We start from the raw sequence: 27,221 nt of genomic DNA on the forward strand, positions 1-27,221 counted from the left end.
TGCCACTAAATAACTTAAGCTCCTAAATTGTTTACAAGGGAAATGTTAAAACAGCTAATACTATAATGACTTCATACAAAAAAAATTGTCCCTTAATAAGTTTGCCTATAATTAAAACAACCTAGCTGTAAACATGAATTACATCTACCTGGCATTTGGAGATCGTGCGCTCTCTTGTGGTTTTCATCACGTTTTGAAGTGGTGCAGAACAGCTGATCATTATCACTCAAGAACTTTCTTTCTGTTCTCCAGTAATGCAGCTCTGCAGCATCTAGCATGAAATTGTAGGTACTTTCATTCACCTTTTCATTTCTTCTTAGAAGCAGGCGAGAGTATGTTCAGTAACCATAAAATATAAACAAAGAACAATGTGACAATGTGGGTGTAAAAAGTATATATTGTTAACTATGGTGATTCTTTGTCATTTTCCCATTTTGATAAAGATAGTAAATAAGACTAGTCCAGTGAAAACTGCCCATTTTAATTATCTTGGATCACGTATCATACTAAATCCAAATGACTTTAAAGGATTATTTTAAAGGTGTTATATCTCTACTTCCTTTTCCAAAGTTAGCATATTATGGACAGTTGAAAAGCTTTTCTGTTTAATTCCGTTTCTGTGTATTCATCCGTGGTAGGACAACTTAAAAGTTACAGAATTTATTTTTTGAAGGACTTTAGTCTTGTGGAGCTGGTGATGTAAAACATATCCATAAAGAACAAAATATGCTTAAAGGCTATTTTAACATCTTCCTAAAATGTTTTTCATAATTTTATCGCACTTACCACTTGTTTTTAAAATGGCATTTTTGACACACAACATTCACTACAAAAAAAGTGGAAAAGATTTTACACCTAAGATTTTGCTTTTAAGATCCACTTTTTGTGCACACAGCCATCAATGAGGCAATGCCCGCAAGTCTCTAAATCAAGTAACATCCAGTTCAAGAATGGTTATTTATTTCCTTTGTAATACGTCAGCAGTGATTTAGTTGTGGACAGTATTGTTGAAAGCATTTTAGTCTACCTATGCGCTGGGTTTGATGTATGCCTGATACTTCTTTCTGTAAAACGTGAACCACCATAGATACCAGTGGCTATGTTATTCTAAAAATAAGTTTAGTCATTAATTGAAATATTTTTATGTCACTTCAAAAAGTTCAGGATGAAAGTAACTACTTACAAGCAAGAACTCGTATGCCATTTTGTTAGAGCAAAGATTGTGTTAATATTTTGGGCTTCATCTACTTAAAAATAATGGATCTAGAACTGAATTAGAATGCGGGGTTTTTTTTAAATCTGTTTTGCTACTCTTCCGAATAAAGAATCTGAGGTAAAATTCTGAGATTTTCTTGGAGGCTGTCTAACACTGCTGCTAAGAGAAGACCCAATGTGAAAGGGACAAGTGATACACGAAGAAGCTAAAAACAAGTAAATGAAATCCAAGTTGCGTCAGCATGCAAGTACAGGAAAAAAGGATGAGAATAAAAGGGAGGTGAGGAGATAAGGGAAAGCAAAGATACTTTTTTTAAAGCTCCAGAGCTCTCCGGGTGCACTATAACAACAGTTTTATGAAGGACTTAGAACAAGCAATCATATTTTGAAACTCAGTTGCTGAAACCAAAGATTTTTAAAGCAACGTAAGTTTGACCCTAAGGAAAATCAGACCAAGTTCCTGACACAGTTGCTCTCAAGATAACGTGATTAAGTTAAAGAACTTTGGGAGATGGAAAAAAACCTAGAAAAGCCTGACATATTGCAGGTTACTTAGAATTAGTCCTTTGACTTTTGGTTGTTTTGAAATGGAGGTAGTGTTTTAGTTGAATGCTATCTATCTGTAACATGCTTTCCACGGGCATAGAACAACGGCTACGTTATCCTGCCAACCAAGTTCCTTTAGGACAGCATCTGGTTATAAGTTGTAGTTAATAAGAGATACGCATGGAAAAGTATGCGAAAGACGACAACGATTCTTTGTGTGAGGTGCGACAAGCTAAAAGTAATCCACTGTTTAAAATATAGGGTTTACTTCATTGTAATAAACTAATGACAAAGCGATTGGATAGCTTAAAGCCTTCACTCCACATCAACCACAGCCCTTACTCATCTAAGACCCAAATGGTCCAAAAGCTGTGTGAACTAGTACTCTCCAGTCAAATTAGTACTTCACAATATTTTTTTTCAAGTACAACTCCGCCTGGAAATGTTCAGTCAGCTGATATAAATTTATAAGCTTTTTCATTCTTAATAGGATTGTTCATAGTTGGGAGACAAGACACAAAATTAAGTTGATCGGAGACTTGTGAACAAGCGCATAAGTAGAGTTAATTCATTTTTATCTGGTTATGGTACAGTATGTCTCCAATTAGAACACACAACAGACTTTTCATATCCTCCACAAGACTCTCAAACTTAATTTTCTCAAAAGACATGTATAGATTTGCTAAAGAGCTAGCAAGGATGATCTGCAGCAGATAAATGCATGCCAGGCCTCCCAGATACAAGACTTCGATCAGAGTTAAAATTCGGAAGGTGTCTCCCCCACTGACTGTTTTGTCAGAGCAGCTGTAGATAATTTTCAGCAGTCAGGGAGGAAAAGGCACGTAAACTGAACCAGTACAGCAGAACAGTGGCCTTCTCTGCAGCGCCACTGTAGCCTGCAGGAGGGCGGTTTCCTTAGCTGCAGGAAGTTAGCCGCGACAACTCTGGCAGGTCGTTCGTGGTCTCCTCTCACTGAGTCACAAGTCCGTTAGTACTTTGAAAACTTTTAAGAAACCTTCTGTCATGGTTTAGCCCCGGTAGCCAGCTCAGTCCCACCCAGCCGCTCGCTCACTCCCCCCCGGTGGGGTGGGGGAGAGAATCGGAAGAGTAAAAGCGAGAAAACTCGTAGGTTGAGGTAAAGACGGTTTAATAGGGAAAGCAAAAGCTGCGCACACAAGCAGAGCAAACCAAGGAATTCATTCACTGCTTCCCATGGGCAGGCGGGTGTTCAGCCATCCCCAGGAAAGCAGGGCTCCATCACACGTAATGGTTACTTGGGAAGACAAACGCCATTGCTCCGAACGTCCCCCCTTTCCTCCTTCTTCCCCCAGCTTTGTATGCTGAGCATGACGTCATATGGTACGGAACAGCCCTGTGGCCAGTTGGGGTCAGCTGTCCTGGCTGTGCCCCCTCCCAGCTTGTTGTGCACCCCCAGCCTCCTCACTGGAGGGGTGGGGTGAGGAGCAGAAAAGGCCTTGACTCTGTGTAAGCCCTGCTCAGCAATACTGAAAACATCCCTGTGTTATCAACACTGTTTTCAGCACAAATCCAACACATAGCCTCATACTACCTACTATGAAGAAAATTAACTCTACCCCAGCCAAAACCAGTACGCCCTCCTATTTCAGGGTCGTTCCAGTATTTCACTGAACTCAGAGAAGGAAACACAGAAATTCACTCACTCCAAATCAAAACCTAGTGTTAGTTCCTTATCCTTATAGTTTATCTTCAGCAGGCTGCACAAGAGAACTAAACTGGAGAGAATTTAGGTGGTATCCGATTTGCATAGCAAAAGAGAGCAATAAGAAGTTAGCAGAACTATGATACCCCTTTGTATGTATTAATTAGACCTGATGATCATCTCTGTATAGTGAATGCACGCTACTTGGTGCAACAACTCAAGCAACTACATTTAACAACTACGGACACAAAAAGAATTAGCAGATAGTATTTAGGTGAAGTCTATACTGGTTTTACCTCAGATGTTTTCAAGTTGTGAAACTCACCTGTTAAATGCTTCACCCAGCAGTAGAATATGGATCTCGGTCCTTAGTCTGGACATACTGAGGTAGACTAAAACTGTGTCAGCTGGTAAACAATGCACTGAAATACTCTGAAGTACTTTGAGAAGCTTTCAAAACAAGCATTAATCTAGACACATGAAGAATGAGGATTGTGGTATCAATATCCTAGTATTTATCATTATGGGAAATCACATGAAGTCATATTTCTAGGTATTTTGAAGATTAGAATAGCAATTTTCTACCAGTGAATTTTGGCCAGCTATTGGTGTGGAAAGCAGGTGCTTGGTCTTTTGCATTATTTTTTTAAAAAATGTAGCCTTAACATTGAAGGTTCAGTACTAACCTTTTGAGTCCCATCTAGTTTGGAAACTTTTTTAAAGGCAGTACCCGTTCAATTGTACTTATATTCCTTTTTGTAACAGAGGTTAGCTAGAGCTGTGTTCATGGCTCCAACGAGAAACACAGTGAAAGCCAACAGTTCTAGCTAAGGAGGTACTACGTGAGAACACTATAGGATAAAATTGATCATATGTTCACTAACTGTATGGAAGAGAATTATCCAAGTTGTGTATTTTTTTAATAACAAATATCAGGGAAAAACCAGACCTTTTATTTTAGAGTAGCTGGTACTGTAGAGATGATTCCAATTCAGGCTGATAAAGCTTACAAAAGTATGAAGTCTTTTAAAGCCATCCATTATATGATTTCTTGTTGAGTTTACTATCAAGGAATGGCATAATAATTAGATTTCATGTTTCATCATATCTTCATGCTTCTTGCTGTGACAGCGTGTACTCCTTTAGTTAGAAATTTAAAAATCCATCTTATACAGATGCACAACCAGCCCTGAAATTGAGATGCTGACCTCAGATATCTTAACTATATGCAAGCTAGAAATAGATAAAAGCTTTTCTAGATCTCCAAGCAAGAAATAAGGTAAGTCTCAAACAAATGCGTCCTCCAAGAAGTTGTCCAGACTTGATTGAACTGGAGCATTAGAAAGAAACATGTCCTTTACGTGTTCACGTGCCAAAGGCCAAGCTTATTAGCAATAGTTAGAAATACTGGCAACTTGTTCTTAAAACTAAGGAATCCATCATACAAGTACATATGATAAAACCAAGTAGGATAAGCTGCATGCTAAATGAAGACGCCTGCACTAAGGCCGCCTGAAGCACACGGGATACCCTGCTACTATACGCAGAACAGGGCTCATTTACTTACTAGTCCCTATGCAGACAGCATGGGAGAGGAAGGACTGGGCCACTGCTTTAGATGTCTAAAAATCCAGAGTTGCAGGTCTGTTGGAAAAACAGTGAAGCCTGTCTGTCCACAGCTGCAAAGCTACCGCAAGCTGAAAATTAGGCTTATCTCCTGTATTCCAGTATTAATACACAAGGAGAGTTAACAGTTTGAGCAGAGAAGTGCTAGTTAAACTCCTGCTACTTCGCCTTCATTGAGAGTGTTCTAGAAATCAGCCTCTATTGACTGAAGTCAGAATTGGCATGTTTAAAAATACAGGCTTAATATTCAATGGTTAAGGCTTGATATTTTTGTCCATAGGGGTAAAAAAACTAGCTTCCCTAAAGCTTTATCCCAAATTTCTCATCTCAGAACTTGCCAAAGGAATTAAACCAACACTTGCAGTATGATCACCCTCTAAAAAGAAAATCCTTATGAAAAAGAAATCTAAGCTTGGAATAAAAACAAGATCTTTATGGCAGTAACTTTATGAAGTCACACCAGACAACTTGTTTTGGCATCTGCATGGTAGCAGGGGAGAACTGTCTAAAGTTGGAAGTTGTAAAACCAGTTACCAAGAAACAGCAGCTTTATATCAGGTCCGAAGTATATTCCATTTAGGTTTTTAGTTTCATTTAAATAAGCACACAGCTGAACTGCTTTATACTTTGCATAGTTCTAAGTTCATCCTTTGATATACCAGTCAGGCTTTTGCACTAGCTACCGTCGTACACTCAGATAAAGTACTTCCTACTGCTAAAACAAACTACTGAAGCTTTTAAGAGTAGAAAGAGCCAGTGACCTACAGTCTTCTTACTAGCTCCTACTAACATTTTAAACCTTGAAATGCTTTATAGTATCTGACATGCTGCAGCTTAGACAAGGACATACATAATGGCTTTTCAGTTCTCAGGCCACAAGAGATTGCTGAAGACTGGTCACACAGCCCTTCAGCTGCAAGAAAAGAATTTCATAAATGCATCCTAGCATTTGTATTCAGGTTTGATTTAAAATGCAAGCAGTAGGCTTCAACTACAAATATCAAGTTCCTCAGCAGTTCTCTGAAAGGAGGAGGTAACTTGCATTACAATCCGATTCAAGTCTCATGGGGGAGTGAAGCCGTACATGTTCGTGCTTCCGTACCTGTTCGTGCTTCACAAGAGTCAATTTTAACTTTAATATACAGTGCAGCCAAGTAACAAGCAGTGTGAGCCAGCCCTTCAGTCACTGTTTTGAGGTTTAAGAATTTCAACAACATCACTACTGAAGGACTGGCAATGTGACAAAGCTAGATTTTTGACAGGATATGCATTTAAAGTAAGTAGTCCTAATGAAGTATGTAGGATTTCACTTCTAATTTCTTGACCTTCTGGTTAAAAAGGAAGCAGGTATGTAACAATCTTGAATTCATTTTGATCAAGGGAACACTCTTGAGAAAGGCATCAAACAAGAACTAAGCAAACAAGTAATCCTATTAAACTATACAGTTTACCCTGAATTATTGGAACTGTGTAATAGCATGCATGTACTCCCCACATCAGGAATAAGCTCAGTTTGATGTATTTTAAAAATAAAGACCACTGGCGAGATTAATACTAAAATGCATATTAACTTGTTTTATTGAGGCACAACAAGGCATTGTGAATAGCCCATACTTGAGGCAATCAATAGTGTAGTAAGCTGGACATTAATACAGTTTAGGGTAAGTGCAAACAATATACATTCACAGCTTTACTAGCAAGGCTACATCACAACTGATAAAGTGCCAAATTAGTGCTGATTCAGTACCCCAACTCCATGATTTCACCTTGCACAACAGGACCATCATTTCCCCCAATAATGGAACCACTTATCTTCTATAAAGTCAGTAGTAAGTGCAAAGCTAGTCCCACCCCCCTCCACCAAGGTGTTTGGAGCAGCTCTTTTGTAAACATCGCACTGGATTTTAGTCCTGATAAAGGAGGTATCCCGAGAAGGTGGAGTATTTCCAGCTACTTCCATAAATGGCTCCCCGATGCAGACGCAACCAGATCTGATCTCCCTGGAACAGCTGCAGGACTGCATGGTTACTAGCTGTTTCATGATCAGGAGCCCCATCATTTGCATATGCTGACACTAGGACCTCTTCATTCTTCATGAGATTCACATAGAGGGGAACATTTACAGCCAGTTTCAGCATGTGGAAGATGAAGACATATGTACCATTCACTGGACAGTTGAACCTACCAAGCTGGATATCAAAAGTTTCTCCAAGGTTGTTCAGCAACAGATCAAACACAATTGGCTGGTCTAGAGTTCCAGGGGCCAAGTTAGATGTTCTAGCGGCAGAGAAGGCAACTCTCATCTGCTGCGGGAGGGGGTAGACATGCACTGGTAGTATGGTGGCAGCTTGGCTCGTCACGGGCATATCAACAGGGGTGATGCTGCGGGAGTCTCCCTGTCCAGAGTCCCCACTGTTAAAGGTTTCATTGTCTCGTTCTGGACTGCTCACCTGAGAGGAATCACTCCACCCTGCTGTTAAAGATCATTAGCAATGTTAATTAAGTATTACAACAGAAGGAGACCCTTAAACCTGCAAGCGTAGTCTTAAGCAGCAAGTGTATGGGCTTTGCAACAGAGTTGTCTTTCAGCTACAGGAAGTTGTCAAAGGACCCCAGTGAGAACAGAACTTTGAAGGGGGTTTAAATTCATCACACTTGCAGCATTCAGCAGGATGGACCATAATTTAACTATGAACAATGACTTCACATACTTTTAGGTAGGAGAGGGCACTAGCTTGGAATAGTTTTAGTGTTAGTATTTGCCACATACATATATTACCATTAAAAACCCCATATGCTAGCTTCTGAGTGGAGAGAAAATATAACTTCTGAAAAAAATTGGCAGGATTACCAAGAGCCAAGTAGTCATTTAGTCACCTTCAAGACCTGAATTTGCACTTCAAGTTACCTCAATACTGTTCTTCTGGAGCTGCATTCTTAGTAGGTCATATCAACTTATGATGCTAGAATATTTTAAGTTCTAAGAACTAGAATTGCTTTTAAGCTTTCTGCACCCTATCACCCAAAATGAAGCTGTTTATCTTTTCAAATATCCAAGTTAAAAGGGTCTAGAATGAAAACATTATAGATCTAAGAAATTTAAAGCAGTCACCCTCAAGTTTCAAGCCACTTATTTCCACTGGAAAGGAACACCTTAAGATATCAAATACAAGTGAAGTTGCTACCAATACCTTACTGATATGTACTGCAACTCACCACAATCTCATATTTCTTTTCTCTTCTGAAGTATATTCTATGAGTCCTCCCTGAGAGATGACTTGCTTTACTCTAAAACAGTTTCCATGATACGCCATAATTTCCCTTCACTCTTCAAAGTAGTGATCTATAGTTAATATTCATCTTTCTTTTCACCTATAGCACTAAGTCCAGCTTTTTCCAGCACACATTCCAGGATTAAATCATCTTGTTCACAACTTTTCAAAATACACGCTATTCATGCTTGGATTAAAACAGCTCGTCTTATGCATTTCTTTAGGTTTTGTACTCCAGCATGGAAGTACAGAGCAAACCTGTATTCCTGAACTGTTTTTCATAGAAAAAGTTATCGTAAAGTTTCTGGGATCTGATAGCTCACCCAGAATCAGGGGAGACCACACAATTAAGGGATGAAGTCAAATGCAACATGGGAACCACTCTATGTGTGTATTTCCTGGTCAGTTTATTTGTGAAGAAAGTTCAGTAAGGTGCCATTGTGTCAGAACTTTGACATGTGAAGACACTGAACGGAGAGGTGACATTAATCTGCTGCTATGCAATGCTAACTGTCCAAGCACAGTCCTTAAGCTTTCATCTATCTTGGTTAATTCATACCAACCTTCATCTGTTTGATCAGTGACAGTACACTTTTTCTCACTATTCACAATAAGACTCCACTTAAGCGTCTGTGCCCAAGCACCTACGTGTACCACTGGGAACCCGATGTTAGCCTTACCTCTTGAATTTGCTCGAGGACCACTAGTTATCCCACCTCGTTTATAACACTGCTGGTAATTAACATCCTAAAAAGAACATAACTATTAGTAAGATTGCTACAAGCAAATCTGAAAACAAGTGGGACTACCAAATATAGTTGTTTTTCATTTGCACAATTAATTCAAACTCCAGAATAGATAATGGAGTTCAGAATTAACATGTAGATAAACAGCCTTATTTATGGAAAATTTACTTTTACAATTGCTTGTATGAAATTAAAGAGCTATTTCAATGCTGGTTCTAGCAAGTTAGCTTCTGAACTACACATTCAGTTCAGTTCATTGAGCATTACCTTAAATCTCAGGTCTGTTACAAGTCTGAGTCTGTACAGAAGAATATATTTCATTTCATTTCAAAGCTGAAGACCCTCCTCCCACCAGGAACTTTGCTTTCTTACACATTGGTTTTTGGATTTTTTTTTTTTTTTGCCTAACCACATTCTCAGTAATTCATTTAAGAGTTTGTTATTTTATACTACAGGGGCACTGAGGACTAACTTTAAAATCCATAGTAAAATGGACTCATTATGCCACATCTTATTTGCCATCTGTTTGCATTTTGGAGATTCCCTTCAGACTAAAATCAGCCTGTCATACAGAGATGTTATCTGTCTGAACCGACTTCCTATTTCAACTGCTGTCTACTGTTCCAAAAAAAGGGTTTCATCCAGGAAACAAAACTGAACTCTAGCTTGTAAAGAATAGTGCACCAGTTAGGATAATGAAAAGCTACAGTATTAGAAGATTTATCTCCCATACAGTGCTCAAGGCTACTGGAAACAAAGTCAATGCTTACCCTCTGAGAATATGGCATTCCAGCATAATCTCTACCAGGGAACTGCAGCTGGCCATAGTTGCCATTAGTTATTGAAGGTGAGCCTCTGTAAGCATCAAAACCTGTTCAAATAAGGTTGATTATTCAATATTATTTATTGTTTGGTTTACAAGTGTACAAGTCCAGAATACAACTAGAGCTCCCTTTTGGCAATTATCATGTGTATTATGAATTACACATCTATTCCTTATTTCAGAGTCTCACTACTCCTATAAAGGATGCAATTTGTTAGCTACTCTGAACTATTCAATATATGTATCAAAGTTACATGTTTAGAAGTGTTAACATCAGACCTTAACAATTGCCTGTTTGATGTTAATGGGACTTCACAGAACAGCTGAAAAACTTGCTAGATCCAGAGATAAGATTTAGCAGAATTAAGAAATGCTTTCTTTTGCTATTACAGATGCTTCGCTATGACTCTTACACATTTAAGTACTATAATATTTAACATCTTTAGGTATTAAACTACCAAAGCCTTAACTGCTGGTAAGTCAGAACTGCATAACTCACTTTCTAGTACATGTTCCTACAAAGTATTGAGCAGTCTCAGCCCAGTAACTGAAACAACTTCTATCACTAAGTGCCCTTCCACTTCAAAGTGGAATAGGCCACAGCTATCAACAACCTTAAGTTATCTGCTGAGTCAGCTGAAACTTTCCATAGTACTTCAGTTAGCAGCAAAATAGCAACTGATTTGCAAAGACCAAGCAATCCTTCTCTTAAAACCCTTCAGTTTGTTATTAATTCAGAAGGGGTCTCCACTATTGGGAACCTCCCCCCCCATCCCAGTTTCTGCTGGTAATATTAGAGCCAGCAGTTCTAAGCAAAGAGTATTTTGTTTTGGGCAAATACTGCAAATGACATCTGAAGAGAAAATATCTGCCCAGAATGTTAGCAAGACAGATGCCAAGAGAAAGAATAAAGGGGGTAAAAAGTTCGGAAGGGTAAATGAAATAGCAAGCAGAAGAGTCTATACAATTAAGTAATTCAATAACCTATTAGTGAAAGTGTCTACTTTCATAATTAAAAAAGCTATGAAGTTGCTCTGCCAGTTCACCTGACTCCCAAAGTACACAGACTACAAATAAAAGTCAGAATGAACTTGCTTAAATTCTACAAAGGAAGACCCCATTCTCTGCACATTGCTCTTAGAGTCTTGTTTTTAAGAAGTTTCACATATAGAACCTAAATTTAATACCATGTTGTGTTAAATCATGTTCTAGTGTTATTACATTAGATTTTCTTTTATTTGTAAGGTGGTAGTAAATACATACATACCTTTGTACCCACCAGGGGAACGGTATGAATTAGCCAGTGACCTTCCACCTCTAGCAGATCCTCTGACAGACCCACGACTGTTAAGGTAAGGCTGAGGGGGTCTGGGAATAACATTAGTCTGTGCTGGATAAAAGGCAAGGCTACCATTGCTAACAGGAACAGCTCCATCGGGTTGATAATTCACTGCTTAAAACAGAAGGCACAGATGAATTCAAAGCTTTTATAACTGTAATAAGTTACCACACCTAGAAGCAAGGGCAACATTAGGGAGTTCAGAGACTGATCAAGCTGCTCCAAATATCCTGTTCTTGTGCCCTTCATTACTCCAAATAAGTGGGGATCCTCCCTTTGGTTCTGTAGAGTGCAATGCTTGTTAAAGTATACTGTAGACAGCCCAGGCTGTCAGTCTAAGTCTCTAATACATTCAACAAGATTCAGTTGCCTAGATCAGAACAAGCTTCCTAGCAGCATCAAGAAAGTAACCAAGCTAGAAAAAAAATGAAGTAACACCTGATTAAAGAATTTTCACTTAGAACCCACACTGTTCTACTAGCAAGACCTCAGTGGTCTACCTGATAAACTAGGTCACCTCAGTGTTGACATCCTTCAAAATGAAGGGACAAACTCAATCCTATCTAGATAGCAATAAGACAACTGTGGAAAGCTAGATATTTGGGTTCAGTCTCTTCAGACATTCCTACCACATGTTATTAGGCAGTTCAACCCCAAGCAACAGATATTCAAGAATGCTTTTCACTCACAGGGTGGTTGAGTGGTTAGCTTTAACTACAGACCTTGCAGCCACGAATGTGTTTCCACAGGACCATGCTTTATATCAATCCAAAAAGCTTAAAACTGATCCAGAGTGGCAGTCTAAACCCCTTTCTGAAGTCTGTGCAGAGCCACTGCAGAAGGTTAATCCAAAAAAATCATGATATTCCATCAAAAAACTATATAGAATACTGATCACCCATAGTCTCAGTGATGAGAAGGAGCATTCAAGCTAAACATGCTTTCCTGACTGCTATACTTATATAGTTCTTTAGAGCTCTTAATCTCTATGTGTCTCACTGACTTCACATGCTATCAGTCTATTTCTAGTATAATTTCTACAAAGATTCCTTTGGCAGAAAAACAGTAGTTTTAAATGACCTCAAGTCACTTGATTAGATAGTCTTGTAAATCCAGATCCCTAGTTGTCTAGTTGTCAGCTTCCTCTCATCCTGGAGCCTGTTTCAGGTATATTTAGGGGCTAGTTTAATTTCAAATTTAGTGTCAGCTATATAAATTCACCTGGTAAAGTATCCTAATTCAACACAAACCTGACCTGCTTGACATAAGTCAGCTTGAGACCCCACTTATCAGAAGTTTAGTATTCCTCAGGTCAGACTGAAAACTTCTCCCAACTTTCTTATTTAGCATTCAGCAACTGCCAGCACTAGACAGCACTAGTGTCTATTACCAGAGACCAAATGAATGGTTCCAAATAAGAGTATTTCATCATTGCTTCAATTCCAAGCAAACAATTGTTTGACTGACAAATATGACTGCATACTTGGATTTCCCACCTACTGCAAAATTCAGGCATGTAAGTGACACTGTCCATGCAACTAATATAGAAACTAGTTTGAAGCAGCCTGTCATCCTGCTAGCAGTTTTGAAATTAAGTTTGCATACCATACCATCAACTAGATTAGAGTTGATGTAACCCTAACGTTAACAGGTACTACATAACAGTGTTTAAGAATTTCACTGAGTTAGAAGAATTCACAGCACATGTTAATGAATTAGACTACTACTATAACCTGAACATCTTCAAAAGACTATTTGTAATACAGATACAAGTACAGTTGTCACCTGAAGACAGAGATTCTTGTGAAAGAGAGGTTTGTTCTGCAACATGAGAAGATTGCAACTGGCATTGAGGCGGAGTCTGTGTACTTGCTGTAGAGAAACTCTGGTTATATCCTGCCGAATATGAAGAATCCTCTTTAATTTCCTGGTCTTTACGCGGAGGCAGTGGTGCATTCACTTTAAATACCTACAACATATTTCAAGACAAGTGCTGAACACTACCAGCTGAAGTCTCTGCCTAATGCCATCACTCTGCTATGCTGTGGTTTAAATCCATATGCCTAGATCAGTTTCTAGAACACCAACTGTTTCTTAGAAATAATTAAGAACATTGTGCTTCAACCCATCCTTTTCCCTCTCAGTAAACTTACAGAATTTACTCGTGTTTACATAGCTGCTACCCATAGCTTGATGGACCATAGCTACCATATTTGATCAACAGAACAGCTCCATACTATAAGCTTTTTCTTTCTATGGAAAAATCCACCGTTAAATTCACTGACTACCTATCCTACAGCTTTTGACCTGAAGCTGGGACAGCCTATACTGAGATACTCACATTTGGGAAGAATTTGGATCTTTATACGTGTCTGGGAACCTGATGCAACACTACTATCCACTCAAATACCATATTAGACAGCCTTCGCACCTTTGGTAAATTGAGCCTCAACTTTCTTACTCCTTTCAAGTTCCCTTAGGGTAAACATGTAACCTAAGTAACAGTCTTGTAATTCAAATTTTAATATTATAGCTTGGGCAGTAGGGTGGTGCACAGATATTACTGTTATATCTAGTCAACCAGAGTTCAGTCACTCCAGTGGCTGTATTGCTTTATAGCCAATAACCTAAAGTTACCAGAATTGATGCTGTCAAAAGTGACAACTAGTATCAAAATCAAATCAGAAAGAAGTCTATTTGAGTAAAAGGATCTAAGTTTCACATAAAGAGTTGTCAGCAGTACTCCTACTGAATCTAGAGGTGTATCTGACCATTTATAAACTGTCTGAAGACAGACCAGGGCAAAACTACAGCTAGGTGCAAGGAACAGCTTCACAGCTTGACAATTCTTGTCATTTGCAGAAGCCTCTATAATTAAAATGGGAAATGAACACTTTTTCCAGGGTAAAGAAACCAAGTACTGCCTCTAAGAGGGAGCCAGCACAGAAACCCCTCATGAAACTGAAGTGTTGAGTACAAATTTTGCACCATTATAAAGTAAGACGTTTGGGTTTTTTTTTTTTTCTTTGCCAGATGAAGCGATTAAAGTGATCCCAGGCAATCCTCTTTCTAAAAGAAATTTGAGGATGCTGTGCAGTCAAGTCAGGCTGTCAGCACCTACATCCTGGAGTATTTGTAGCAAGTTGCCTACTTTTTCCTACAGTGAGGGTTACAGGTGGAATTCTAATAAAGGACTAGGGCTACAGGTAGGATCTCCCTTTAAGCTTCCATAAGTACAATGGCAGCAATAGGATGTTCAGACATCTGAGGACACGTAATCAGATGCTTCCATTACTGTCACTGTACTACCACTGTTTGGCAAGGAACCATCTGACTCCTGGCTATCTACTGAAATACAATGGCTGTGTTTTCCTGGCAGCAATGAGAATCTAAGCAACATAGAGAGGAAGAAAACCCTGCACTGCAAAGTTAGAGACAGCTACCACTACAAGAGGAATTAACATCCTAGCAATTTAGTGACAGAAGTTTGCCAGTTTGACCCCTCTAAAGCAAACACTAAAAAGCAGCAAGACAGGTTCAGGCTCCAGAGAGCTCTTAGTCCTAACAGCTATATACTTCAGGATTCCATCCCTCCTCTGCAGTCTTATTTGAAATCTATACATAAGAACAGTTTAAGTACAGTCAACTTTACCTTGGGGCACAGCTATAAATCTGGTGATTTCAGGTCTGACTTCTCCCTCTTAGTTCCTTGAGGCTACTAAGATATCCCAGTATTAGATTTTGGGACTATACAGAGCAAAACCAGGATCTCTGTTCTTAGATTATCTGTTTTAAGTTCTGAAGGCATTGGAGAAGCAGAGTTCTAATCTAGGTTTTTAACATTAAAACATCAAAATGATCTATCAAGTTCTGTACTATACCAAGAGGAGCCAGTTCCCTAGTATTAGGACTAAGTTATTCACATTATTGTCAATTATTCTTCTGTGGCCTGAAGTTGCATACTTACAGTCTGCATAGCCTGAAAGGGAGCTGCTGTTATTGTGACAGAACTGCTGCTTGCTGGAGGAGACTGAAAGCTTTGGGCTGGTGGTACTGGCGATACAGAGGTGCTTGAAGTAGGCAATGGTGACTGTGGCTCACTTGCCTGAGGCAAGAACAAATGTAATGAAAGGTCACTTTACAGTTATCAGGCAGTAACAGAAGCAGTTAATTTGTTCTAAAGCCTAGACTGACAGAAGTCAGCAGTTTCTACAGGATGACATTTGGACATAGTAGAGCTACAAAATAGCTTTTGCTTACAATTTCAAATCTTGCTGTGCATCCTCAGCAAACAGTACTTCTATTGCAGTCTCTGCTGATTAAGTGAAATGTGCCTATGAGCTACTATACATGCCACTCATTGTAATAATTTCACAATAAAGAGACATTAGGTATTTTTTCCCATCACTAAGGAAACACATAATTCCTTCTGTTCCATTTATTGGAAGCTGATTTTCTGGCTGATATTAAAAATGACTACTTTTTTCCAAAGGAACTAGAAGTTTAGGGGGTTTGATTTTTTTCCCTCCCAACTTAATCAATTATGTTTCAGATTAGAAACAATGCTGAGTTGCCCAGACAAAGTATTAACCAGCATTAAGTCTCATCTGTGCAGGCAGCAAAGTGAAGTGTTGATTTAGAATACCAATATTTTAGGAATCAGAAGTCAAAAGGAATGTAAGGCTCTAGACACATTTCAGCAACCAATATATTTACCTTGCCTGTATTTATGATAGCTCACCTGGGCAATTTCAATCTTTTTAGGTATCAGTGGCTCAGAAATACGTGAACTTGTCTGATACAGCGGCTGGGAAGTATATTTCTCAGTCTCTTGAGAAAGCGATGCTGATGCCTAAAAGAAGCCACACATGCACCTGCTATTACAAGAAGTATTGCAGAAAGCACAAAGTTCTGGTAGAGCTATGAAATACCAGTGCATAAGTTGAAACAAGTGGATTTTGAAAGACCATGACAAACATTAAGTCCAAAGTAAATGTACTAAGTAGTAATCTTAACCAAAAGCTTCAAGTAATTAGCTTTAGAGATTCAGACTTAATTACCCTTCTTACACAACAGGTTGTACAACTAACCCTGCAAAGTCAGGTAATTTTTAAGAACTGCAGATTGCCTGAAGCAGTTATTTACAGTGAAGTCTGTGACACACACCTGTCTCATTGAATTAAAATGGAAAGACATCTGATGTTAAACTTCTGGGTAAGCTCAGTTGAACAAGCCTTCAGAGCCAAACTTTGGTTTGCCTTTGCAAAACCTGCATGTTCTATAGTTAGCTGACACTTGTAATGCTAAGTTTAAGAGTTGCTTATACTTGGATACACAGCCTAGGGCTAAAGACTACCAGTCCCATTCTCACCATGTATACCATCACAGGTGCATCAGACAGAACTGCACTTGCATACCAGGAGAGTGCACTGTCACCATGGAGTGTATTCCCTGGTTGTGCTGGGACCAAACAAAGCTTATCTACTGCTTCCCACGAGAAGCAGACTGGGAAAGAACGACACCACACTTCAACCCTAAGGGACTAGAGATATGCTGGGCACAAGCCACCTTAATGCCAATCAGTAAGTTTGCAGAAAACTTCAGAACATTCTGCTAAATCAGTGTTTACATTAATATGCATCCAGAAGATTTGTGCTGTGCTATAAACAGCAAAATTATTTAATCCTTGTCACAACAAGTGGTCTTATGACACTGTAGAAGTGAGAGAAGCTGTCAAGAACCAGGCCAAACTGCTGATTCAAGAGGCAGCAAGACTATAATATCCCTGTCAAGACCATTACATTCAACTATACAGCATGTTAAAGAATAAATACTACATGTACCTTGTACTGATGCATGTACATCGGCAAAAAAAATTTAAAAAGCATGAACATTTCCCCATTATAATCTACATACACTGTATTAAAGAGTCCAACAGGTAAGACCCCGTTGTGTTTCTGAACACAGCAAAACTTAGCAAGATATCTTTAAAACAGTGATCTGCATAAATGGAAACACTATTTTCAGCTCTGAACAATATTTGAATGCTAGTTGAGGTTTTGACTGCACATATATACAGTTAAGAAAGCAAAGTCTGAGGTCTCGGCTGAACATCAGAAAGTCAGATTCCCAGTATTCCTTCAGTTAGTGCTTGAGAGAACACACATCAGTCTTCAGCTTACATAGAAGCCTGCTATTTCATGACAATATCCATCCCGATTTACGCATCCCCTATGCTGTCATTAGAGGGAGTATTTACACTGTAACCAAAGCAAATATTTATGCTGCTTATATGTTCCCACAAGAATATGCACCACACTTTCTAGCCTGCGTTTTTCATCCCACACCCTTCTCATTTCAAGGGGCAGACTGTTCACTTTGCATTCATACAGTATTATGAAGACTTTCCCAATCATCTTATGTATTCCAGAATGTAGGCTATTCTATGGCTCTTAATTGCATTCTGTCCCTGTATGTTGTTCAAAAATAGTCCTTCAGGAGAGGCCCCACCACAGCTTTCTGTTAGGGCTGGCTATTGCACAGATCTTTGAATGCCAGTAAAGCCCAAGGTATACTACCTGTGATGTCACCAAGTCCTCAGTTTCAGAGCCAGAAAGAGTCTGATCAGCAGATGCTAGGGAAGTATTTGAACCATGCAGCGTCATGGATGAAGCAGCAGCCTTGCAAGAACAGAAAAGTGAGATAAGGTTTTTGAAAGATTATCTTAAATGTTTGTTTGCCACGAAACTCACACTCCGGGCATTTCCAAGTAAACCTCAGAATGAGGCAGGAGCTGAAATGCTTTGACCAGTTAGTCTAAGTTTCTTAGGAATTCTTGTTAGTGGCAAGGAAACCTATTTAAAAGCCAAAGTAGCAAGACATGCAAGCACAGTAAGTAAATTTAAGGTTCACTTAACCATGGCTGACAAAGCTTGAGACACTGTCTTTGGCATAAGTGAGGATCTCAAAGATGAAGACATGCACTATCTAGGAAAGAAGCAGCACGTTCTCCTGCACACAACTATTAGCTATGACTTGCATCTATGGTTTAAATATTCAAACTATTTCAGCATTCAACATACTGTTTTACTTCAAGAAATTTCAGGTTTGTTGCTGCTTTTCAAGCAGAAGAGCAGCCAACTTTGTCAGCATTTGAGTGATCTTAGACTTGCGAACTACTAAGTTACACAAAATTTGTTACAAAACTACTGACAATAAGAAAAACAATCAAAGTATAAGTCTCTTCTAGTGAATAACTTCTATAGCATTCCTTGGCTACAGCTCTGCCTCTTTGGGGCAGTCTTAACTTCAACTTACTTGAAGGGGCTGTTGAAGAAAATCACTCTGACTTGGCAGTTTCTGTTCTTTTGAAGCTGTAAAAAAAATGTTTAGCAGCATTTACTTTTAAATTCAAACACTACATATAGTTTCAGTGTGCAGTTCTACTTTTTGAAAACATTTGGTATATGAAGATACACACTATTCTTAGTGTATGCACTGCAAATATTTAGACTTAGCATCAGTAAACTACACCCAATTGAAAACTTCAGTTTTTTTGTAAAAGAGGACAGGTAATGTCAATGATAAAAATATTTCTACCACAGTAGAGATACCCACTTTCCAGATTAAAAGAAGCAATTAAATATTTAATAAACTGGGTAACTGTCTTACAGCCCAAGAGCCACCCAGTTTCTTGACATGGCCTATTGTAGAAAGTTCCAGTTTTCTAACTATAGCTAGATAACTGCTCAGATAACCACTCTTTATCCTGAGGTCATTCACTGCTTGTGTCTACATACACCACACCTAGACAAGTTTGTTACACAGATACAGCATGTCAATTCTGCAGCTGGGTTCAGATGCACATGCCAGTCAGTGATTATACAAGCATTCCATTTCCAGGCAGATGCACCAACTTAAGCCACCTCTAGCAACAAATAAGCAGGTAAGTGGCTCGAGCTGCCTTTTTTTAATCAGACATTGGCATTCTTTATAATTAGACAAGCTGTCTTCACCACACCTACTGGTCTACAGCCCAGGCAAACCCTGTTAGTGTTTGCAAAAGGTTACATACAATTTACACTTACAGTATTACCTACCTACAGGACTACTTGCTGGAGTAACTGATGGTGGTTGGGATGAACCAATGGCACTTGGTGAAGCTTTATCAAAATCCAGAATGGATTCCTTTTGAAAAAAAGATCATCAGTTGGTAGAAAAAGTTAAACTCTAGATACAAATGAAACATTCTCATTTGACAGGTTGTTGTTAGCTAATTAGAGCTAGATTCATTCATTCAGTGCAAACATACATTGTCAGCACTGTTTTCCCTAACTCAGTAGGAATTGGAGCTTTGTGCTACAACAGCAGGGAAAAACATACTTGCATGAAGTTGTAAGTCCCTTGTATCTGAGTCATCAGATCCTGAAGTTTTTCCCTTCTCAATACTGGATCTTTTGGAAGAGTTGAAGTAGAGCAAAATTCTGCAGCTGGCTGATGTACAGGTTTAGGCACCTAATAAGGAGAAAATATATTAAATCTAATACTGGAAGCAAGACAAGCTGCCTCATCCAATATACTTCCAGAGCAACTTATAGGTGTCAGACACCATGGGCCAAGGAATTCTGTGCTGTTATTGATATTTCCTGAATTAAGCTTTCACTTCATTAAAAAAAATCAGCTTCCTGTTGCCACAACTAGTTAAGCCACAGAATTAATGCACTTCATTCAGTTTCTTACAGTCACATGTACAGAAGACAATAGGTTGCCTGCATTTAGTGCAAAATTAGGCACCTCCATCTAAGGAAACCCACATATTTAAGTTGAAGGCCAGAACAAACTTAAAAATCAAAGCTGCATCACTCAAGGTTTAAAACATACTTCCTCCCAGTAAAGCCCATTTCAGTGAGTACAGATCTTTTATTAGGATGGCACTTCCAGACATTATGAGGAAACTGCACATAAGAGAGACACTGCAAGCAGGTTACTGAGGATCAGACCAAAGTGCTTTACTAACAAGCCAGATACTCTCAATGCTCCAGCTCCTGCATAAAGTATTATGTTAAACTTTTCAAAGGTTGGCATGAAAAATACACCTGTGCTCCCACATGGGAGCCTAACTTTGTAGCTAAATAAGGACTTCTGCAGGGCCTTATTACTCCTTGCTTGTTTCAGATGGTCCCTTAACAGTTCATTGCAACTGGTTTAAAAGAGGGAAATGTTTTATCAGAGATTAGACAAGTGTAAGGTATCAGAAAAATCATGACAGTAAACCCCTTAAATAGCAGAAGCCCTGTTATTTACAGAGTGACAATAATATTAGACTGTCTAGATAGTCTAACATGTCTTTTGAAAGCAGCTTGGGGAAGAGGTAGGCTTGTTATAAGTATTTTAAAACCATAATTTTTAGTGATTCTCTAAAGCTTTGCCATTCTTACATTTGTCTATGCAGCTAGAGGGAGGCAAATCTGAACACATTAAGTAGTTGCATTATTTCAACTGGCCCAGATGTTGAGACACACAGGAACATGTGAAAGCCTTTATTTTCCTACAGTACAAACATTTGTCTTTCTAAGAGGAAGTTACTACTTCAATACATTGTATAGTAATATAGCTGATTATTTGTATGAAGTCATTAGAAGACTATATAGCAGAAGGGTATGTGTCATGACATTTAATTGTCACGCTAAATTCAAAACAAATTGATGAAATGCTCTTTGTCCAGTTTTAGGACAACAAGCCCAAATACTCTTGCATTTCCTCTTCAACAGTTATCTGAAACTAATCACCAGTATTTGCAGAAATTCCAATAGCATGCACAGAGAAGCTTGCAGGGTTTAATAAGCTTCACAAAACATCATCCATGTACATGCAGCACATCATTAACCCTGGAGGACTCAATTTCTAATATCTATGCAGCCCACATGACAGCTACTTGTTGAACTGTGAGAAGTTTTACTTTATTCTGGAGCTAGAAGAGTGCACCTTTGTACTACTCTATCTTAAACAGAATTGCTGATGCACAAGCACTACCTTTAACTACTGACTATACAAGTTTATATTGCTGTATAGTTTCCAATAATGAACAGGAACTAAAGCTATTAAGGATCTAAGCGCAGGACAAAAGATAGAGTTGATAAAGTTAAGTCTCGGGAAGTTATAGATTAAGTTACTAGGAATCTGAATTTTCCTGTCCATCACTATTAGCCTTCACTTACACGCAGACTTAATCTTAAAACACTTGCTGTCACAGTAAATTTATTATGGGTCAAACAGATTAATGTTTCTATTACCCTCTTCCTCCTTGCTACAGTTTACTGAGACACAAGTACACTACCAAATGAGTTCTGTATGTTTGTAAAGGTGAAAAGCTTCTGTTATCCATTTAAGTCACCTAACCAGGTCAAGTCTGTCAATGTCTGAAGCTATTGAGATTGTCCACTAGCTACATAAGTTAGACTTGTACATTAAGCACAAGCAAGTAAAAACAGCCTCAAGAGCATGGAAGCAGAAGAGATTGCAATGTTTCACTTGTGGTTGCAAAGATGATACAATCTTCTGTATGCTTTTACAATTTGTTAGTCTTCATCTCCTTCCCCAGATCATACTCTGTGCATTATGCTGGTAGCATTCTTTACTTCAACTAGAAGAGCAAACATACAGGGTTACATATATGATATTAGGGCTTTAAGCCAGGATTGAAACATTGAGACTCCATTCTACAGAATTTATTTTCTAGTTCCTGCATATATTAAAATACACCAGCCAGAAGTAGCTATAGTGACCTTACCTCATATCGCTTTGCTATTTTGCTGGTACTTAGGTGTTCAAAACTAGAATATTTAAGTGCAATACAGAGTACACATGAGAAAGCATCAGAAAGTTCAAGTATTTCAGGTTTTATACCTTTATAAAAGAGATGCTTTGAAAAGAAGCAGGTACTTGACATCCTTAAGATGGTTTTAAACCAAGTTTTCTTTCTAGCCTACAGTTAGATGCTGTTTCTGGAGCATCATGTTTCTTTTCATTACAAGCTGGTAGCAGATTTTAAGTTTAGTAACCTGTTAGGCCAGCTCACAAACTTACACATGCTGAGATCACTTAAGACTAGTGGTTCAAGCAACATTCAGGTTAGTTTTACACAGCACTGACAAGTTTAGGATCTACTTTGTCATAACAATGTTTCTGAAACCTAACTTCAACACTACTTATACATTCAGCAAAACCTGTTTCAACATATATCCAGAGAACTGACTAAAAACAGAATTGAAAAACCTAGAATTTGTTTTAGGACCTGTTAAACCATTGCAAATAAACCAAGTCAAAAGCGCACTGACCACTTTGGAATGTTACTAGTCAGAGTGCCAATATACTAGGTACTCCTGTTAATGCTTCATGGGTTTTTTGTTTTAGGATTTTTTTTGTTTGGTTTCTTTTTTTTTTTTTTAAACACTGAAAATCTAACACTACTCTAACATACATTTCAACCACCTCATATACCAGTAAAACTCCATCCAATGATACAGGACCTCAATTCCTCTTTAGGTTTGTTAGCTGTGGAGTACTAAATGAGCTGGAATGGTGATACCTAACCTGTAATCACATCAGTGATCACCAGCTGTGCTATGTAGATATACAATTAACATTTGCTTTCTACTCAGAGCAGCATTCACAGCAGGTATGAACTAAATGGCATTGGATGACAGCAAAAGCCAAACTGTTTTGTTTTCACATAGCAGGCCACAAATTCAGCTCTAAGTTTGCTGGTCCACAGGTTGCACAAACATTTAAATAGAATAACAGTTTAACAGGCTTGCACATCAGCTCACTCTGCTGCCTTAGGCCCAACTCTTAGGTACTGCACCTTAGAGTACATTAAGTTAAATAAGTGTATTTTAAGATCTCAAAACCAAGCAGTTTATTAAAAGATGTCTCAGAGCTCTAACAGTTATTTCAGGGAGTAAAGAAAGCTTAATTTCAGATCCAGAAAGCAGCAGCAGTGACATAGGCCTTTTCTACCATCCTCAGATCCCTGCACAAGTTCATTTATAGGTTCTCCCTGGGAGTGAAACGGATCCAGCTATAGCACTACATTGCCTCCTCTTTCTTCTTATAAGCAAAGGCAAAACAAGTTTCATTACCCAAAAAGTTTAAAATATGATTTTAATTGTTTTTATATGCATCTCAGAAGTCAAATTAAAACATTTCTTTTAAAGAAGTGGTTATGGAAGCCAGCTAGGTTGACAGTACACTATTTTTTAACTCATTCAGTATACTTTTAATATTAGGGTTTGTCAATAGCTACTAAGCAAAAATATAGCCAGCTGGTGTTTCACTATGGTCTGTAAATTGAAGTTTGAATACTTTAAAAATATGCTTTGTTTACTTAATTCAGGAATCCAGCTTAAGCAACCTTACATTCCAAAGATTTAGCTTAATTTGGCTGACTTGCACACCTGCACATTACTCTGAAGATTCCTAGGCAGATTGCAAGTTTCTCCAACTGACTGGAGACCCTCCTTTTTCTTTACTGCATCAAAGTTTTATCCATCACTTAAGCCATCTGTCTTCCCCTCCTATAGAAAAGTAAGAGCCCCATCTCATTAGGAAGCATCTTGCATTTAAGCTTTAAGTTAATCTGACATTCCAAGGCATCTTTAAGTGCTTGAGACTATTCCAGTATGATATGATAAGTTTCCGTTACAGTAATGCTATGCATAGTTGGGTGCACAACACCTATTTGTGCTCAGAGCTACTTAGTGTGAGGCAACCAGGTTTTGTATCTGTACCACCACCACCAGTGGACACAAGATTCTACTCAGCTTGAGTGTAAAGATGAATCAAGTTGAAACACCTTAATCCCATTTTGTTACCCAGTGCTGTGTGTTACCTACTCTTTTAATTTCATGTTCAACCTTCTGTTTGCGCTCCCGCCTCTAGGCACAAAAATTTTTCAGTTATGCCAAGTTTACTGACAAGATTTAAGCTTAATCATTTGCTATGACTAATACGGAATTAATTGATTTCTGCCTTCTTGCAGAAACAAGGTAGCAGTGCTAACAACATTGCGTACAAAAGAATTGCTCAATTCCCCGTATTTTCTTCCCAAAGTCTAACTCTAAATTAAACACTTCTCTTAATGACATAACTGAACTCTGCTTTACCTACCATCTTACCCATTTTCACAGTATCAGAATTGTTATTACCAAGTACAGGTGAGAAAGAAGGTAATGTAACCAGAAGCTAGCAGCCTGCTCAGCTGTTAAGCCCTGCAATAACTTCCATTTTACATTTCTAAAACAAACTATGCTATTGTTAGACTCTCCAGGACAGCAGTATAGCTTATGCATTCATCTGGAAATACATATTTAAGCTCCTGTACAGTTGGTATTGCTTGATCTAGATGTTAGATCTCTCTTGAATCAGCAGCTATTTTAATCAAAAGCCTAAAAAATTACTGAAGTGCTATTTGCATGCAGCCACAGACAAAGTATTTGATCCCTGGATGAGTCATACTTGCTTTGTACCGATAACAGTGGACAGAGCCAATAGCTGGGGATGAACTAAGTTAATTCTTCTGTCTTATGCATAAAGCAATTATTCAAGGCTCAAACACAGCAATACTGTGTTGATGTAAAAAGCAAAGCAGCCCATCTTGCTATTCATATATTATGTTTAATTGCCAGAATTATTTCCCCCCAAGAAAGAATGAAATAGGAGTCTATTTGTATAGGCCTACAAAATGCACCTTATAAAGCCTCTGCTAATAGTCCACTTTAGTCACTAGTGTGAAAAGCTTATGACAGGTAATACTACATATGCCAACTCACTTCTTTGGGTTCCATATCAAACTTCTTTGGCCCCATCTGCTCCTTTGGCCCAACACTTGCAGCTCCCCAGGACTTCGGAGGGTTCTGTAACTGCTGTGATGACACTTGCTGCTGCCTGTCAGGTTTTTCCCAAGCCTCTCGAGTCTCCTGCTTCTTTTGTTCTGGCTCCTCCCTAACATGTGCAGCCCAAGCCTTCACAGGCTCCTGCTTCTTTTGCTCTGGCTCTTCCCTAACAGGCATTTCCCATGATTTCACAGGCTCTGGCTTCTTTTGTTCTGGTTGCTCCCTAGCTTGGGTTACCCAAGGTTTTGGAGATTCCTGCTTTTGTTCTGGTTCTTCCTTAACTTTAGTTACCCAAGGTTTTGGGGACTCCTGCTTTTTCTGTTCCTGCTCTTCCCTAACTTTTGCTACCCATGGCTTAGGTGATTCCTGTTTCTTCTGGTCCTGCTCTTCCCTAACCTTTGCTACCCAAGGTTTAGGGGATTCCTGCTCCTCTCGGACACGTGCTACCCAGGCCTTTGGAGCTTCTTGCTTCTTCTGTTCTTCCTCCTCAACACGGGTCTCCCAGGGCTTTGCAGGCTCACGCTTCTGTTCCTCCTCTTTAACACGAGCTTCCCAGGGCTTTGGAGAATCTGGTCTTTTTGGTTCTTGCTGCCTAACACGAGCTTCCCAAGGCTTTAAGGTCTCTGGTTTCTGCTTCTGTTCCTGCTCTTCAATATCAACAAGCATTTCCCAGGACTTTGGAGGTTCTTGCTTTCTAGCACACTCAGCTTCCCAAGATTTGGGCTCTTCTGGCTTCTTCTTGACAGAGTATTCTGCTTCAGGCAAATAACGCCTGTTGAGAAACTATATAGACCAAAGAAACTTAATGGCTCCCAAGAAAACATTTTGCTACTACAGTTCAGGTCAGTTAAGTTAGGTCACCCAGCTACTGAAAATTTCTGACTAAAAGCAGAGCCTAGACAGTTTAAGCACTAGCCATAGAAACTATGCGTACAGCCATGGCTTTATCCTACAACACTGCAGACTAGCTTTGCTTGGCATGCCACAGAGAAGCATGAAACAGTCCTGAACAGCCCAAGTGAAACATACTTGAGCTGAGTGAATCTATTACCCTTATCCTCAATGCTAACTGATGTTCCTAGGCAGTGACAATATCAAGTTCAGTTGTGATTTTTATAAAGGTAGCTCTCCTCCTAAGCATCTAAATGCTGTGGTACTATATTAGTAGACATTCTGCTAAGTGTAGCAGCACCATCTCCCCCAAAATCTTTGACCCTTTAGAACTCCAATAACCAAGTATTACCATCATTCTTAATGGACTTTAAATACTAAAAAGCCACCAGATTCTCAGATTTAGTACCACTGGACTTCAACTCCAGGCTGTGTTTACTGTCAATAAGTCTGAGAGTTCAATGAAGATGTCCTAAAGTTTTCCTGAGTCACTACTTTGTCATAAACATGAAGTAAATATATGAAGTGAAATATGTGCAAGGCTCAACTGGCTGAGTTTTTTTTCCTGACAAGTCACCAGAAAAGTTTTTAGTCAGGTAACAGTGTTACCACCAAGTTACAAAAACTTGTTCTAGAGTACACCCTCTAGTGGGATACCTGGGAAACAGGGATTCAGCATTTTAAGAACCAGTATTTCTACTTACAAAAAGGACACCCCTCCCCATCTTTTGACCCAAGTCTAATGGTTTTTATGCTATTGCCAACTGAAGCTTGAGTACTTAACTCAGAGTCTGAAGGGCTGTTCAAACAGGTCTACACATCCCTGTGCACACAAGTCTATCTTGGGATTCCTACTTTTCTGACAAATCAGAGAAAGACTTACACCATTCTCAACCCCACCAATAAAGTCTACTGCAATAAGCTCAACTTTCAGAGACAGCTTTAGTAGATGTGTATTTTCTCTGTCCCATAGTACACAAGATCAGTGTGTTTCCACTCTAAAGGCTGATGCTTTGGTTTATCCAGGAAAGTGCCAGAGCATTAAAGTACTCTACTGCTTCCCAAAATAGCCCAGAGAAGCCATGAATTTGGGGTTAGAAATAGAAATGTAACCAAGTCTTTAACAATTCCTACATAAAGCAATACCTAAGTTGCTGTTCAGACTCCCTTTTTAAGTTTAAAAAAAGGAC

The 27,221-nt window shown here is 38.8% G+C and overlaps 1 protein-coding gene across 1 annotated transcript in view; it reads right to left on the bottom strand.

Annotated features, from left to right (window-relative positions):
• Positions 1-6,972: 6,972 nt before the first annotated feature.
• Positions 6,973-27,221, bottom strand: part of CAPRIN2 (caprin family member 2) — a gene marked incomplete at its 3' end in the record, with an annotated part of 33,241 nt that continues 12,992 nt past the window's right edge. The window contains 15 exon segments of the mRNA XM_082308374.1: positions 6,973-7,541; positions 9,021-9,087; positions 9,857-9,957; positions 11,177-11,359; positions 13,034-13,217; positions 15,216-15,353; positions 15,990-16,100; positions 17,827-17,928; positions 18,566-18,621; positions 19,348-19,435; positions 19,631-19,762; positions 23,704-23,790; positions 23,794-23,823; positions 24,142-24,183; positions 25,078-25,923. Coding sequence (XP_082164500.1) covers positions 6,973-7,541; positions 9,021-9,087; positions 9,857-9,957; positions 11,177-11,359; positions 13,034-13,217; positions 15,216-15,353; positions 15,990-16,100; positions 17,827-17,928; positions 18,566-18,621; positions 19,348-19,435; positions 19,631-19,762; positions 23,704-23,790; positions 23,794-23,823; positions 24,142-24,183; positions 25,078-25,923 — 2,736 coding nt within the window.

This window comes from Platalea leucorodia (assembly GCF_965183815.1).
Source record: "Platalea leucorodia genome assembly, chromosome: 4".
Taxonomy (NCBI): Eukaryota; Metazoa; Chordata; class Aves; order Pelecaniformes; family Threskiornithidae; genus Platalea; species Platalea leucorodia.